The sequence below is a fragment of the Lagenorhynchus albirostris genome, chromosome 6 (assembly GCF_949774975.1).
Source record: "Lagenorhynchus albirostris chromosome 6, mLagAlb1.1, whole genome shotgun sequence".
Lineage (NCBI taxonomy): Eukaryota > Metazoa > Chordata > Mammalia > Artiodactyla > Delphinidae > Lagenorhynchus > Lagenorhynchus albirostris.
Window position 1 is genome coordinate 34,551,931 of NC_083100.1, and position 17,412 is coordinate 34,569,342.

Genomic DNA, 17,412 nt, shown 5'->3' on the forward strand with positions numbered 1-17,412 from the left:
CTAATACCCCAGAATGCCTCTTTTGTCAAACTGTCCAATTTTCCCAATTGCTTCCTCCCCACACAGTTCCAAGGTTTCATTCTGACAGTGAAAGTGAATATTCTGCTTCCAACTCGGAGGACGATGAAGGGGTTGCACAGGAATGTGAAGAGAACACTAATGAAGTCATATTGAGCGAACAGATTCAAGCTCAGAATAGAGTAGTTTCGGCTCCTGTTTGCAAAGAAACGCCTTCTAAGAAAATGAAAAGAGATAAAACAGTAAGTGAAGAGAGACTTTAAAGAAAAATCAGTAATATCTCAAAGATAAGCTACCTAAGAGATCCAAATGGGAGGATGAACATAATTTTTTTTCTTCACTTTTCTACATTTTCTCAGCCTTTCACATAAATTCCCACATATATTTGTGTCTATTTCTGGACTTCGTATCCTGGCCTCTCTGTATCCATATTCATGTATCAGTACCATAGTATATGCTAAACGTGACAATTCAGTTGAATAAAAGAGCTTTTAAATAAATTTTAATTGGATAATTGGAGGCAAGACTTCTCAGTATATACCTTTTTATATAGTTTCATTTTTGTAACGTTGCTGATGTAACAGCGTAAGTATTAAATGATGTGACTATGGACCCATGTTGGGTCGTTTGGAGAACACTGCACATATTATGGCCTGAGAAAAGGCTAATTATCCCAGCGTGCTCTGTAAAGACTCAGAGCAGTCTAGGAAGCCTCCTGCTTGAATGACTTTCCATTCCTTCCTTACCACCACGGAGCTCAGTCCTGCCCCAAATCAGTAGAACACGTGGTGAGTCATTTTACTGGAATAGTAGGCAAGTCTTTTTTTACCTTGCTGTTGATGTCTTTCTCATTTCCACAGTCCTTCAACTGTACTAATTAAAGGATTTGCTAGGAGTGTGTGAGGCAAAACAAAGGTCCTGATTGTAAAAACCCTTTTTTTTTTCCCAGTCTAAACGGGAATTATATGTTGGAATTTAGGAATCGTTTTTGGGCCGACTACTTCAATCTAGTCATTTTCTTCAACTTTTATGACCCTAAGAGTTACTCAGTTTTATTACTGGAATTAAATTTGCTTGGTCCTTAGTCTGTGTTGTTGCTTCAAAAAGAAAATACTGACTGCCAAGTAAAGAATTTCACATATCCTGTTTATGCTAATATTACTGTCTAGTCCTCATATAAAACAAATATCTGAAACTAAGAACTCACTTTGCTTTGTCCACTTTCAGAGTGACTTAGTAGAAGAATATTTTGAAGCGCACAGCAGTTCAAAAGTTTTAACCTCTGATAGAACACTGCAGAAACTAAAGAGGGCTAAACTGGATCAGGTATGTTGCAAGGAGTGTTACTTGTAAATTGTTCTTATTGTGAGCTGAAAAACGTAGTACATAAGCAGCAAATCTGAAGAATAAGTGCATACAGCAGAATACTGTCCTGATCAAATGAAACACAAATTAGTGTGACATCACTATTGCATATTTTATTTTGTAAATGGTAACTGGTTCACTGGATTAGAATTGTTTGACGTACTCTAATTATACATGTATAATTATGTATTTTTCTCTTATTTATCGTTTCTTCAGGATCTATAATAATCATCAGGGTCATAGTTTCTTTTTTTAATTTATTGAAGTATAGTTGATTTACAGTGTTGTATTTCTACTGTACAGCAAAGTGATTCAGTTATACCTGTATATATATATTTTTCATATTCTTTTCCATTATGGTTTATCACAGGATTTTCTTTTTTTAACATCTTTATTAGAGTATAATTGCTTTACAATGGTGTGTCAGTTCTGCTTTATAACAAAGTGAATCAGTTATACATATACATATGTTCCCATATCTCTTCCCTCTTGCATCTCCCTCCCTCCCACCCTCCCTATCCCACCCCTCCAGGCGGTCACAAAGCAGTGAGCTGATCTCCCTGTGCTATGCGGCTGCTTCCCACTAGCTATCTATTTTATGTTTGGTAGTGTATATATGTCCATGCCACTCTCATTTTGTCCCAGCTTACCCTTCCCCTCCCCGTATCCTCAAGTCCATTCTCTAGTAGGTCTGCATCTTTATTGCCGTCTTGCCCCTAGGTTCTTCTGACCATTTTCTTGTTTTTTTCTTTTCTTTTTTTTTAGATTCCATATATATGTGTTAGCATACGGTATTTGTTTTTCTCTTTCTGACTTACTTCACTCTGTATGACAGTCTCTAGGTCCATCCACCTCACGACAAATAACTCAGTTTCGTTCCTTTTTATGGCTTAATAATATTCCATTGTATATATGTATCACAGGATTTTGAATATAGTTCCCTGTGCAAGGTCTTAGTTTCTTTGATATGTATGTACCATTAATTTCTGTTACCAATTTAACCCACATATTCATTGAACCTCACACTGGTCATAAAACAAAGACTGACCTGACTCTCAGTTGAAAACCTTGCAAAAAGCAGAGGATATTCTGCTTCTTGCTATTATGGAAAGCCTGCCCATTGCAGTAAGGTAACAAGGTTGCTGTATACTCTGGTTCCAGTGTTTCGTTTTATAAAAAAGTAGCATACAGTTAGACTCAGGGCTTTGACAGATACCTCACTAAGAGAGGACAAAGAACCATCTGAATAAGAAAATCTTTCATTAGCAAGTGGGCTTGAGGGACTTCCCTGGCGATCCTTGGTTAGGACTCTGCACTTCCACTGCAGGGGCATGGGTTCAGTCCCTGGTCAGGGAACTAATATCCCACAAGCCATGCCGCCAAAAAAAAAAAAAAGAAAGTGGGCTTGATAATTTAAGTCAAGAAGAGATTGTTATTGACTCAGAGAGAATCAAGATTTTATTATTTTCTGAAATAGGAATTCAGTGCAATTTCCTAAGGTATACAGGGCTTTTGACAGAGTTTTCAAGCTATAGAAAAGAGGGAAGAGAGGTTTACCATAGGGTAAACCTCTATGGCTTGGATGACGTGGTGCTGTGTGGTTGGGGGTTTTTGGTTTTTTCTGTTTTGTTTGTTTCTTTCCACCTGTCTCATAGGTATTGCAACTCAGATCAGAGACTAGCTGAAAACATGTGTCAAGAAACCAAGCTGTTCAAGGAAGAGATGGCACTAACATCTGCTTAGTGCATGTATTTTTTTTTTTTCTATACAGCAGGTTCTTTTTAGTCATCAGTTTTATACACATCAGTGTATACATGTCAATCCCAATCTCCCAGTTCATCCCACCACTTTCGCCCCTTGGTGTCCATATGTTTGTTCTCTACATCTGTGTCTCTACTTCTGCACTGCAAACCGATTCATCTGCACCATTTTTCTAGGTTCCACATATATGTGTTAATATATGATATTTACTTTTCTCTTTCTGACTTACTTCATTCTGTATGACAGTCTGTAGATTCATCCACATCTCTACAAATGACCCAATTTGGTTCCTTTTTATGGCTGAGTAATATTCCATTGTATATATGTACCACATCTTCTTTATCCATTTGTCTGTTGATGGGCATTTAGGTTGCTTCCATGACCTGGCTATTGTAAATAGTGCTGCAGTGAATATTGGGGTGCATGTGTCTTTTTGAATTATGGTTTTCTCTGGGTATATGCCCATTAGTCAAGATTGCTGGGTCATATGGTAATTCTACTTTTAGTTTTTTAAGGAACCTGAATACTGTTCTCCATAGTGGATGTATCAATTTACATTCCCACCAGCAGTGCAAGAGGGTTCCCTTTTCTCCACACCCTCTCCAGCATTTGTTGTGTGTAGATATTCTGATGATGACCATTCTAACTGGTGTGAGGTGATACCTCATTGTAGTTTTGATTTACGTTTCTCTTATAATTAGTGATGTTGAGCATATTTTCATGTGCTTCTTGGCCATCTGTATGTTCTCTTTGGAGAAATGTCTGTTTAGGTCTTCTGCCCATTTTTGGATTGGGTTGTTTGCTTTTTAATATTGAGCTGCATGAGCTGTTTATATATTTTGGAGATTAATCCTTCGTCTGTTGATTCGATTGCAAATATTTTCTTCCATTCTGAGGGTTGTCTTTTCATCTTGTTTGTACTTTCCTTTGCTTTGAAAAAACTTTTAAGTTTCATTAGGTCCCATTTGTTTATTTTTGTTTTTATTTCCATTATTCTAGGAGATGGATCAAAAAAGATCTTGCTGTGATTTATGTCAAAGAGTGTTCTTCCTATGTTTTCCTCTAAGAGGTTTTTTTTTTTTTTTTTTGCGGTACGCAGGCCTCTCACTGTTGTGGCCTCTCCTGTTGAGGAGCACAGGCTCCGGATGCGCAGGCTCAGCAACCATGGCTCACAGGCCTAGCCACTCCACAGCATGTGGAATCTTCCCGATTGGGGCACAAACCTGTGTCCCCTGCATTGGCAGGCAGACTCTCAACCACTGCACCGCCAGGGACGCCTTCCTCTAAGAGTTTTAGAGTGTCCGGTCTTACATTTAGGTCTTTAATCCATTTTGAGTTTACTTTTGTGTATGGTGTTAGGGAGTGTTCTAATTTCATTCTTTTACACATAGCTGTCCAGTTTTCCCAGCACCAGTTATTGAAGAGACTGTCTTTTCTCCACTGTATATCCTTGCCTCCTTTGTCATAGATGAGTTAACCATAGGTGTGTGGGTTTAACTCTGGGCTTTCTGTCCTGTTCCATTGATCTATATTTCTGTTTTTGTGCCAGTACCATATTGTCTTGATTACTGTAGCTTTGTAATATAGTCTGAAGTGAGGGAGTCTGATTCCTCCAGCTCCGTTTTATTCCCTCAAGACTGCTTTGGCTATTCAGGGTCTTTTGTGTCTCCATACAAATTTTAAGATTTTTTGCTCTAGTTCTGTGAAAAATGCCATTGGTAATTTGATAGGGATTGCATTGAATCTAGATTGCTTTGGGTAGTATAGTCATTTTCACAGTATTGATTCTTCCAATCCAAGAACATGGTATATCTCTCCATCTGTTGGTATCATCTTTAATTTCTTTCAACAGTGTCTTATAGTTTTCTGCATACAGGTCTCTTGTCTCCCTAGGTAGGTTTATTCCTAGGTATTTATTCTTTTTGTTGCAATGGTAAATGGGAGTGTTTCCTTATTTTCTCTTTCAGATTTTTCATCATTAGTGTATAGGAGTGCAAGAGATTTCTATGCATTAATTTAGTTTCCTGCAACTTTACCAGATTCATTGATCAGCTCTAGTAGTTTTCTGGTGGCATCTTTAGGTTTCTCTGTGTATAGTATCATGTCATCTGCAAACAGTGACAGTTTTACTTCTTCTTTTCCAATTTGTATTCCTTTTCTTTTTTCTTCTCTGATTGCCATGGCTTAGACTTCCAAAACTCTGTTGAATAATAGTGGCGAGAGTGGACATCCTTGTCTTGTTCCTGATCTTAGAGGAAATGCTTTAAGTTTTCCACCATTGAGAATGATGTTTGCTGTGGGTTTGTCATATATGACATTTATTATGTTGAGGTAGGTTCCCTGTCTGCCCACTTTCTGGAGAGTTTTTATCATAAATGGGTGTTGAATTTTGTTACATTTTGTCAAAAGCTTTTGCTGCATCAACCTAAATGCCCATATATTGAGATGATCGTATGGTTTTTGTTCTTCAGTTTGTTAATATGGTGTGTCACATTGATTGATTTGCGTATACTGAAGAATCCTTGCATCCCTGGGATAAATCCCACTTGATCATGGTGTATGATCCTTTTAATGTGTTGTTGGATTCTATTTGCTAGTATTTTGTTCAGGATTTTTGCATCTATATTCATCAGTGATATTGGTCTGTAATTTTCTTTTTTTGTAGTATCTTTCTCTGGTTTGGGTATCAGGGTGATGGTGGCCTGGTAGAATGAGTTTGGGAGTGTTCCTTCCTCTGCAGTTTTTTGGAGGAGTTTGAGAAGGATAGGTGTTAGCTCTTCTCTAAATGTTTGATAGAATTCACCTGTGAAGCCATCTGGTCCTGGACTTTTGTTTGTTGGAAGATTTTTAATCACAGTTTTAATTTCATTACTTGTGATTGGTCTGTTCATATTTTCTATTTCTTCCTGGTTCAGTTTTGGAAGGTTATACCTTTCTAAGAATTTGTCCATTTCTTCCAGATTGTCCATTTTATTGGCATAGAGTTGCTTGTAGTAGTCTCTTAGGATGCTTTGTATTTCTGCGGTGTCTGTTGTAACTTTCCTTTTTCATTTCTAATTTTACTGATTTGAGTCCTCTCCCTCTTTTTCTTGATAAGTCTGGCTAATGGTTTATCAATTTTGTTTATCTTCTCAAAGAACCAGCTTTTAGTTTTATTGATGTTTGCTATTGCTTTCTTTGTTTCTGTTTCATTTATTTCTGCTCTGATCTTTATAATTTCTTTCCTTCTGCTAACTTTGGGTTTTGTTTGTTCTTCTTTCTCTAGTTCCTTTAGGTGTAAGGTTAGATTGTTTATTTGAGATTTTTCTTGTTTCTTGAGGTAGGCTTGTATAGCTATAAATTTCCCTCTTAGAACTGCTCTTGCTGCATCCCATAGGTTTTGGATCTTCGTGTTTTCATTGTCATTTGTCTCTAGGTACTTCTTTTTTTTTTTTTTTTTAAATAAATTTATTTATTTGTTTTTGGCTGCATTGGATCTTCGTTGCTGTGCGTGGGCTTTCTCTAGTTGTGGCGAGCGGGGACTACTCTTTGTTGTAGTGTGTGGGCTTCTCATTGTGGTGGCTTCTCTTGTTGCAGAGTACGGACTCCAGGCATGCAGGCTTCAGTAGTTGTGGCTCACGGGCTTAGTTGCTCCGCGGCATGTGGGGATCTTCCCCGACCAGGGCTCGAACCCATGTCCCCTGTGTAGGCAGGCAGATTCTTAACCACTGTGCCACCAGGGAAGCCCTGTCTCTAGGTACTTTTTGATTTCCTCTTTGATTTCTTCAGTGATCTCTTGGTTATTTAGTAATGTATTATTTAGCCTCCATGTATTTGTGTTTTTTATGTTTTTTTCCCCGTAATTGATTTCTAATCTCATAATGTTGTTGTCAGAAAAGATGCTTGCTATGATTTCAATTTTCTTAAATTTACTGAGGCTTGATTTGTGACCCAAGATATGATCTGTCCTAGAGAATGTTCCGTGTGCACTTGAGAAGAAAGTGTATTCTGCTACTTTTAAGTGGAATGTTCTATAAATATCAATTAAATTTACCTGGTCTATTGTGTCATTTAAAGCTTGTGTTTCCTTATTTATTTTCTGTTTGGATGATCTGTCCATTGGTGTAAGTGGGGTGTTAAAGTCCCCTACTATTATTGTGTTACTGTCAATTTCTCCTTTCATGGTTGTTAGCATTTGCCTTATGTATTGAGGTTCTCCTGTGTTGGGTGCATAAACATTTATAATTGTTATATCTTCTTTTTGGATTGATTCTTTGATCATTAGGTAGTGTCCTTCCTTATCTCTTGTAACAGTTTTTATTTTAAAGTCTATTTTGTCTGATATGAGAATTGCTACTCCAGCTTTCTTTTGATTTCCATTTGCATGGAATATCTTTTTCCATCCACTCACTTTCAGTCTGAATGTGTCCGTAGGTCTGAAGTGGGTTTCTTGTAGACAGTGTATATATGGGTCTTGTTTTTGTATCCATTCAGCAAGCCTGTGTCTTTTGGTTGGAGCATTTAATCCATTCACGTTTAAGATAATTATCGATGTGTATGTTCCTATTACCATTTTGGGTTTGTTTTTGTAGGTCCTTTTCTTCTCTTGTGTTTCCCACTTAGAGAAGTTCCTTTAGCATTTGTTGTAGAGCTGGTTTGGTGGTGCTGAATTCTCTTAGCTTTTGCTTGTCTGTAAAGCTTTTGATTTCTCTGTTGAATCTGAATGAGATCTTTGCTGGGTAGAGTAATGTTGGTTGTAGGTTCTTCCCTTTCATCACATTAAGTATATCATGCCACTCCCTTCTGGCTTGTAGAGTTTCTGCTGAGAGATCAGCTGTTAACCTTATGGGATTTTCCTTGTATATTATTTGTCATTTTTCCCTTGCTGCTTTCAATAATTTTTCTTTGTCTTTAATTTTTGCCAGTTTGATTACCGTGTGTCTCAGCGTGTTTCTCCTTGGGTTTATCCTCTATGGGACTCTGTGCTTCCTGGACTTGGGTGGCTCTTTCCTTTCCCATGTTAGGGAAGTTTTCGAGTATAATCTCTTCAGATATTTTCTCGGATCCTTTCTCTCTTCTCTCTCTTCTCCTTCTGGGACCCCTATAATGCGAATGTTGTTGTGTTTTATGTTGTCCCAGAGGTCTCTTAGGCTGTCTTCATTTCTTTTCATTCTTTTTCTTTATTCTGTTCCGCAGCAGTGAATTCCACCATTCTGTCTTCCAGGTCACTTATCCGTTCTTCTGCCTCAGTTATTCTGCTATTGATTCCTTCTAGTGTATTTTTCATTTCAGTCATTGTATTGTTCATCTCTGTTTGTTCGTTCTTTAATTCTTCTAGATCTTTGTTAAACATTTCTTGCATCTTCTCGATCTTTGCCTCCTTTCTTTTTCCAAGGTCCTGGATTATCTTCACTATCATTATTCTGAATTCTTTTTCTGGACAATTGCCTATCTCCTCTTCATTTAGTTGTTTTTCTGGGGGTTTATCTTGTTCCTTCATCTGGTGCATAGCCCTCTGCCTTTTCATCTTGTCTGTCTTTCTGTGAATGTGGTTTTTGTTCCACAGGCTGCAGGATTGTAGTTCCTCTTGCTTCTTCCTTAGTGCATGTATTTCTTTTTTCTTTCTTTTTTTTTTGCGGTACACGGGCCTCTCACTGCTGTGGCCTCTCCCGTTGCAGAGCACAGGCTCCAGACGCGCAGGCTCCGTGGCCATGGCTCACGGGCCCAGCTGCTCCACGGTATGTGGGGTCCTCCCAGACTGGGGCACGAACCCGTGTCCCCTGCATTGGCAGGCGGACTGTCAACCACTGTGCCACCAGGGAAGCCCCGCATGTATTTTTATATAAGCAACATGGGGGAAGGAGAAGTGGATCTAGGGTCAAAGTAGGACTTCATAGGACCTAGAGACAGACAGACCTGTTGGAGGATGAAAGAAACACCTGTTACTGATAGTGAAGAAAGGAAGGTCTTTCATTAATTGTGGACATAGCTGACAGATATGGTCATAGTAACACGTGTCACTGAGCATTTATTTCTCATGTCTGCGGGTCACCTGGGAGTTGGCTGATCTAGGATTTGCTCCACGTGTCTGTCTTCCTTGTTGGACCTCCCTGGAAAGCTAGCAGAGGCATGTTCTTCTTATAAAAATGTCAGAGACAGAAGAAGTAGAAAAACAAAAGACCTCTTAAAGCCTGGGCTCAAACGGTCTCAGTGTCACTTCTGCCTCATTCTAGTGGCCACAGTAAATCACGTGGCTGAAAACAAAGTCACAGAACAGGGGATGGGGACTAGATTCCACCCGTTTAGTGGGAGGGATTGCAAAGTCACATGGCAAAGGGTACAGATAGGAGGAGGGGCAAGTATTGGGGCTAGTAATGTAATTCTGCACAAATACTAAAGTTTGAAATGAAGGTGAATAGGTGACATAACATTTCAGAGTTCACACTAAGTGTGAGTATGCTCTGATAATACAGTATAAATAACTACTGAAAATGACACTAGTGCTTTATCTGCTTTTCAGGGCTCTAGACGTTAGGGAAAAAAACATCAGATGGAGAGAGAAATTTTTGAAATCTACTACTTTACAGTTTTACTTAGAATTTGTCCTATTTCTCTTTAAATATATGGATGAATAAAAACTGTATAGGCTAGAGTGCCTGGAATCTTGGTTGCTGCTCTAGTCTTCAGTATTAAAAAATATTTTACTTAAAGGCTAAAATCATGAAAACACAGTAGTGCCAGGGTAGAAATGCATATACAGCTTTTTACTAGAGTTTTCATTTCAAGAAGTGAGCTGTGTTTGAGTCACTAGCATGAATTTTCAAGTTTTGGGTACAGAGCAATGTATCTTCCTCAGTTTATTTTTACATTATTGTTTTAAGAACTTTGCCGTACTTACCAAAGACAAAGGATTTGTTAGAAACAGCTTTTAAAGAGGAGCAGTGAATTTTACTAATGATAATGGTAAATTATAAAGAAACTTGACTGTTTTCTGAGAATTAATATTGAACTGTTACCTTAAGCTTTTACATTTTTTCAAATCCATAGGTTTTTAAAAGAGTGTCTGGATTTGTTGTCAAAGCTGGGAGGCAGGTTTAATTGTCTCCTTATGGTAACAATATTTTTAGAAATTAAAGACTTACATTGATATTTGGAATTTATAGTCATGTAAATGGTTCTAGAGAAAATGTAGCAAATTCTTTACTGTTTTACATATTTGTACTTAAAGAATGTATAAAACATTTTAAGAAAGAAATATTGAAATATTATGTGTATTCTCAGTAGATGCACTCATTACCAAACCTGATTAAAGTAATATTTCCACTGATGGCCTCTTCTAACCTCTACCTCTAAGGAAATATTTTTAGTATGGATTGATGTGATGTAATGTGGATTGAGAGTGATTTTCTTCCCTCCCTCTTCCTTTTTTTTTTTTAAAGCAAACTTTGCATAACTTACTGAGCAAGGTTTCTCCTTCCTTTTCTGCTGAACTTAAACAACTAAATCAACAATATGAACAGTTATTTCATAAATGGATGTTGCAGTTACAGTAAGTACTATTATCATTGTAAACCTTTGTAAAATAAAGAATAATATATATTTACATGTCTATGTTAAAATCAAAGCAGTTTGACATTTAATTTTCTTTTTGCAATGAACTTGATATGTATTTTTATTTATATGTAAAAATTTGAAAAAACAGGTGTTTTCCCAATTTTATGACCCAAATGTAGAAATGTCATATTATTATATGACTCTTCTCAGAAATTCCAATTTTCAAGAAATTTGTCTTTTCTAAGTGTTTTTTTTTTTTTTTTGCAGTACGCGGGCCTCTCACCGTTGTGGCCTCTCCCATTGCGGAGCACAGGCTCCGGACGCGCAGGCTCAGCGGCCATGGCTCACGGGCCCAGCCGCTCCGTGGCATGTGGGATCTTTGCAGACCGGGGCACGAACCCGTGTCCCCTGCATCGGCAGGCGGACTCTCAACCACTGCGCCACCAGGGAAGCCCTGTCTTTTCTAAGTTTAATCAGACTTGAAAGCTATTGTGTAAAATAGCCTTTCTTAGAGTTATTACTTATAAAAATATTTGAAAATATAATTTGTCAAGATTGATAAATATATCAGTTAGATTTTAATTCAGAGTTTCTAAAATGAAAGAATATATATTTTTCTTTCAATCTCATTCTGTTTACATGTACTGTAGACCTTCAGAATTTCATGAGATCTGTTCTCTAAACATTATTTTACCATTTTAAAATTGTTTCTTAGAATATTTTTCTAACTTTATCATTTTTCAAATACCTCAGGTTAAATTTAAATTTCCATTAAAACACCTAGAAGAATGATAAAGATTAAAACGTAGTAATGTTTTTCTATAATTACTTTTATATTTGTATTTAAAAGGACCTTAATATAAAGAAGTGCTTGAAGTGTATGCTAAAATGTGAATGGTGCAGTAAGAACATAAAAGTTGCCACAATTTCCCCCAATTGATCCTGGTTTTCTTTGCCAATAATAAATCAAAGGAGTATGCTAGTAAGAAAATGATTATCTTCCCTGTTAGGACCTTACCTTCTCTCAATAACTATTATTTATGGACCTGTTCATTTTGAATTTATAAGGCAGATCTTCACTCTGATCCCATACCCCAGTCCACCAATTCTTCTTTCTTCCCATATGTCAGCTTTGATAACTTGATTTGCTTTGCTTCCCAGCCTAGACCTCATAGTCAGCTACTTTAGTAGAATTGCTAGCTCTCTGAACTCCCTTGCTTCTTTTTTCTGCTGCTTCTATTTTGCTAATCTCTGCCTTTGGGGGTTATCTCTTTTCTTTTCTATTTCCAGGCTATCCTGCATTGCTACAGAGCATCACGTAAATACTGTTTCTGATTGACCTCCGTTAAAAAATCATGGAGTTGAACTTTAGCCTGACCCCTAGTGCTTGGTGTTCTGGGTTGTCTCATTTACTCTCTTGGCTTCAGTTGCTTTTTGTATGTGAATAACTGCCATAACTATATCTCTAGCCCAGCCAGATCTCACTCCTCAGCAGCAAATGTGAATGTATATTGGAAGTGTCCATGTGGAAGTCCTGTAAATAATTCAATATACATAAAATTTAACTTATCTTAAATCCCTCAATCCCACCTGCCCCAGCTACCTTGCATAGTGGATGCACCCCATTCATGCAGTCTATGCCAAAAAACTGAGCTATTCTTAATAGTCCCTTTCACTTAACCTTCCATGTCTAATCACTCTCCAAATCCAACCAATTTGACCTGTAAAGCTCTTGACACATTTGTCTCCGTGACACCTAATTGAAGTCCATAGTCTTTGGTGGTTTTACCCTCCTTCCTATCCATTCCCCCACTCAGTCAATGTAATCTTCTAAAAAGATCATGTTACTTTCCTATTAAAACCTTTCACTTAACACCTGACTCTTTACTTTTAAATGCTTATGTTCCTTGGAATAAAATCCAATTAATGTCTTAGTTGATTTAACAACACTTTTGTGACCTGGCCCCTGATTACTTTTCCAGTTTAATCTATCAGTTAAAACTCTGCTTCAGCCTATAAGACTTTTTAGTGTCTTGTACCTAGTGCCATGTTCTCCCTTGCCTCTTATTACTTGAAAGGTAGTAGAAGTTTGAGAGAAAGTTGGAACTGCAAGCTTGGTGTACAGATAATAAAATTGTGCTTTTGCTTTATATAAGTTGGGAGTCAATAGTTATTTAGCCATGCCATTTCTTCTTGTATTCTTTATAAGCTTAAATTAAGGAAACTGGTTGATTATAAAATTGGCAATAAGACGTACTGAACTTGGGCTTCCCTGGTGGTGCAGTGGTTGAGAGTCTGCCTGCCGATGCAGGGGACGTGGGTTCGTGCCCCAGTCCGGGAGGATCCCACATGCCGCGGAGCGGCTGGGACCGTGAGCCACGCATGGCCTATGAGTCTGCGCGTCCGGAGCCTGTGCTTCGCAACGGGAGAGGCCACAACAGTGAGAGGCCCGCGTACCACAAAAAAAAAAAGAGAAGTACTGAACTTTAATTTCATGAGTGCTGTTTTTCTTACAGCCTGGGGTTCAACATTGTGCTTTATGGTTTGGGTTCTAAGAGAGATTTACTGGAAAGATTTCGAACCACCATGCTGCAAGATTGCATTCATGTTGTCATCAATGGCTTCTTTCCTGGAATCAGTGTGAAATCAGTAAGTTTTAAAAATGTTAAAAGGAACAACATCATATCCCCTGCCAATCCATATCCCCGTGTTAATGAGGATGCTATTTCATATTCTGGAGCATTCAGTTTTTGTTTTTATTGCAATAGTTTTCACACTAGTAGGATTGCACAGTGCTTAAGATCATGTGTTTGGACTCAGAGGGTTCTAGCTTTGAATCCCCATCCTTGAATTTCCTATTTGGTAACTGATAATGTATTAAATCTTAGGGAAATGTTAGCTTTGTTTACTACATTGAATACCAACAGTACTTCTCTCAAGAATAGGATTATGGGGGACTTCAATTTTATTATGCTTTTATGTCACTTTAGTGCTCTAAAAATAATAAAAATATAAGAATGGTTTATAGTTCTTTGATCATTTTTACTCCAGATGCTCATATCTCTTCATCATTTGAAAGTTAATTTAAATCTTTTGAGTTCTGGATATTAACCAATGTAATATTCCTTTTTAAAAGTGTCTTTAATGTTTGGGTCCTCTTTCATTTGATAAATCTATAGTTTTCTAATATTTTTCATATTGTTAGTTTTTGGTTTTGTTTTGTTTTTACTACCTGCTTATGTTATATTTACACCTTTGCTATTCTTCCCTGTTTCCTTTTAGCGATAACTTATGCAAAGAAATGAATTAGATGTACTTAAGTACCAGTAGAATTTTTGAAGTGATTTTTCAGACTTAGTGGGAAATCCAAATTTATTTTTAATTTATTAAAAAGATTGGGGCTTCCCTGGTGGCGCAGTGGTTGGGAGTCCGCCTGCCGATGCAGGGGACACGGGTTCGTGCCCCGGTCCGCGAAGGTCCCACATGTGGAGCGGCTTGAGCCATGGCCGCTGAGCCTGCGCATCCGGTGCCTGTGCTCCGCAACAGGAGAGGCCACAACAGTGAGAGGCCCACGTACCAAAAAAAAAAAAAAAAAAAAAAAAGGATTGGTTTGCTAGTTGTATTTATCCTACATGACAGAATAAGTTATAACTGATGTACCTCTTGCACTTTTATGACATAGATCCTGAATTCTATAACAGAAGAAGTCCTTAATCATATGGGTACTTTCCGCAGTGTGCTGGATCAGCTAGACTGGATAATAAACAAATTTAAAGAAGGTAACGTGAAGGAGATGCTCTGTAGTTTTAGGGTGAAGCTAAGCGTACTTATTTGTGTACTAGTATACATAAAATTGAGGATTGTTTTAATAATGACACTTCTCTCAATGCTGATTTAGATTTTGATTTCTTTAAAATCTTTTTCTGTGAACTTTTTCTGTGAACTCTAACTTACCTAACAGGAAAGAATTACTCCTGCTACCTTGAATTTATATAGCCAAAGCCTCTTTTTTTCCCCCCCAAAACCTTTTATTTCAGGATAATTTTCAAGTTTTGTTTGGCCAGTGTAAAGTGTTTCCAGTTAATTGGTACCTCTATGTCCGATAGTTTTATATTGTTTAATATGTTTATAAAGCATTCTTATCTTTATCCTGAGTAAGCATCAATGCATTTGAATAATTTCGTATACTAAAATCTGAGAAATGGGGGACAAAACATTTGTTGTTCTTTTGGTGTGAATGTTCTTGTTATATGAGCATTTCAGAAAATTAAAAATAAAATTATTTAGGGTCTAACAATTGTCATTTAGTCATTGCTTAACAATTAAATGGAGTAATTGGTTATGCTTAATGATTTAATGGATGATTTTGATATTGTTTGTACGCTCACTAAAATAGGTGCCTGAATCATTTTTTATATATATTTATATGTAGTTACTCTATTATATATAATCTGTATTATAATAAATATTTATATATTATATAATCTGTATTATCTAAATATAATTTATATTAAATAATTTATAATTGTATAAATCATATAAATGTTTTACATAGTTATAATATAGATGTTATATAATTATGAATTATATAAATTATAATTGTATATTACATATGTAATATAATTATATGTTTGTTTACATATAATTTAAATACTGACTATGGTGACTTCTAGAATTTAAGGAACCTTGGACTTTCAAAAATGTGTCATCTCAGAATCTTTGTCACTATATTGTCTCTCTTGTCCCTCTATCCCCAGTGGAAGAGAAATGTACTTATTCTTTTTAAAAGGCTCATCTTTTGTCATAAATGCCAATGTCCCATTTCTTACCAGCTCCTGAGGGACTTAGCAATGGCTTTTAAACATGTATAGAACTTCTTCCATCTTAAGAAAAATATTTACCTGATTCTACTGCCCTTTTACTCTATTTTATTTCCGTATTTCAATATGATTTGAGAGCTTTTGAAGACATGTCCTGCCTTCTACTGTTTGTTTCCTTCTTAATTTCTTGCCTCTGTGCTACCTGAATTGTATGCTTGAAGATCACCTGTAATTTTTTTCATGCTAAAAACACTGACCTTGCCTCACCCTTTGTTTATGTTGATCTCTCCAGTATTTGATGGTGTTGACATCTCCATCATCCAGATTCTTCCTTCACTGACTTTTATGATATTTTACTTCTCTGACCTTCCTCATGCCTTGGGCAATATCCTAAGCCTCTCCCCTTCTTTTGTCTCTTGGCTTTTGTGATAACCAGGGTTTTCTATATTCTCTCTTAATGCTTAATGAGAACTCTTTTTTTTGGAGGAGGGGACGACTCCCTCCTTTATCCCACCTTGCAATTCAACATGCACAGATTCACCTCCAATCCGATATGTATCTTGCCTTATTTCCTATGCCGTATTAAAACTGGTTTCTTCATGGTCTGATTCAAGTGTTAACCATTCTGGTTAAGTCTCTAACTGCTCCAGTGTCTACTGATTTCCAATGAATTTCTTTTTTTTTTAAAGACTATAATAATGTCTTGCCTGTTTTATGAATGACTGACATAGCTTCTCAAATAAATTGCATACACCTAAGCAATAGTTCTTTTGTCCTGTGCTACTTTGATATATTCTTTAATACAGTCCCTGCATGTGGTAGGGGGCTTCACAAATACTCACTGAAAATAATAATTGCATTCTCTTTCCTTTTAGAATCTTCTTTAGAACTCTTTCTTCTTATCCACAATTTGGATAGCCAAATGTTGAGAGGAGACAAAAGCCAGCAGATTATTGGACAGTTGTCATCTTTACGTAATATATACCTTATAGCATCTATTGATCACCTCAATGCTCCTCTCAGTAAGCTAAATATTACTATTTTTCCTTCTTGAGATATCAGTCTTTGAAAATTAATTTTCTTAATGTTGTCACAGCATTTTTATTGTTTTAAAGTATGCTTTTCCTTTGTTGTGTGTTTAAAGACATAGTTGCCAAAAATATAGGTGTCCTTAATCTGATTTAGAACATAATTCTTGGAAATAAAAATTTACATAGTAAAGGGTGTGTTTTACAGCTAAAGTTTCATGAAGGAGAGGAGACCCAACTATTATTTTGGTTTCTTTCTACTCTTCTTTGTGGAATTGCAACATTTATTTTATGCATTTAATTCAGACTTTGTGATAATCCTATAAAATAAAATGTTAAATTATTAAAATTTTTAAAAGAATGCCTTGGTAGTGCTAATAACTTGTATTTAATATACAAATAAAGATTCAGATGTTGATTGACAGTGAAATTAGATTGTGAGGTACTGATTTGGATGGGGAAATAGCAAAAATGAAAATTTTCAGGATTCACTTTTTATTTAATGCTTTCTGTTCTTTCCTATAGTGGAATCTAGTAACAAGACAATATGAAAATAATTAGTAATTCTTGTTTTCTTTGATCATGTACTCTAGTGTGGGATCATGCAAAGCAGAGTCTTTATAACTGGCTCTGGTATGAAACTACTACATATAGTCATTATACTGAAGAAACCTCCTATGAGAATTCTCTTCTGGTTAAACAATCTGGATCACTACCACTTAGTTCCCTAACTCATGTCTTACGAAGCCTTACCCCTAACGCGAGGTAAGAATGAAAACTATAGTTTCTTTTTCAAAAAACTCTATATATTTTAAGATATGCCATACTAGGTTTTAATGGCTATACTAAAGTCCTTACTTAGTTTGCAGGATTGAGAGAAATAGTAG

At 36.6% G+C, this 17,412-nt stretch overlaps 1 protein-coding gene across 4 annotated transcripts in view; it reads left to right on the forward strand.

Annotated features, from left to right (window-relative positions):
* Positions 1 to 17,412, forward strand: part of ORC2 (origin recognition complex subunit 2) — a 50,517-nt gene that overhangs the window by 25,502 nt on the left and 7,603 nt on the right. For all 4 annotated transcript variants that reach the window (XM_060152348.1, XM_060152349.1, XM_060152351.1 and 1 more), the window contains 7 exons: positions 67 to 260; positions 1,246 to 1,344; positions 10,563 to 10,672; positions 13,194 to 13,326; positions 14,360 to 14,456; positions 16,373 to 16,519; positions 17,119 to 17,290. In XM_060152348.1, the coding sequence (XP_060008331.1) occupies positions 67 to 260; positions 1,246 to 1,344; positions 10,563 to 10,672; positions 13,194 to 13,326; positions 14,360 to 14,456; positions 16,373 to 16,519; positions 17,119 to 17,290 (952 nt within the window). The remainder of the gene's footprint in view (positions 1 to 66; positions 261 to 1,245; positions 1,345 to 10,562; positions 10,673 to 13,193; positions 13,327 to 14,359; positions 14,457 to 16,372; positions 16,520 to 17,118; positions 17,291 to 17,412) is intronic.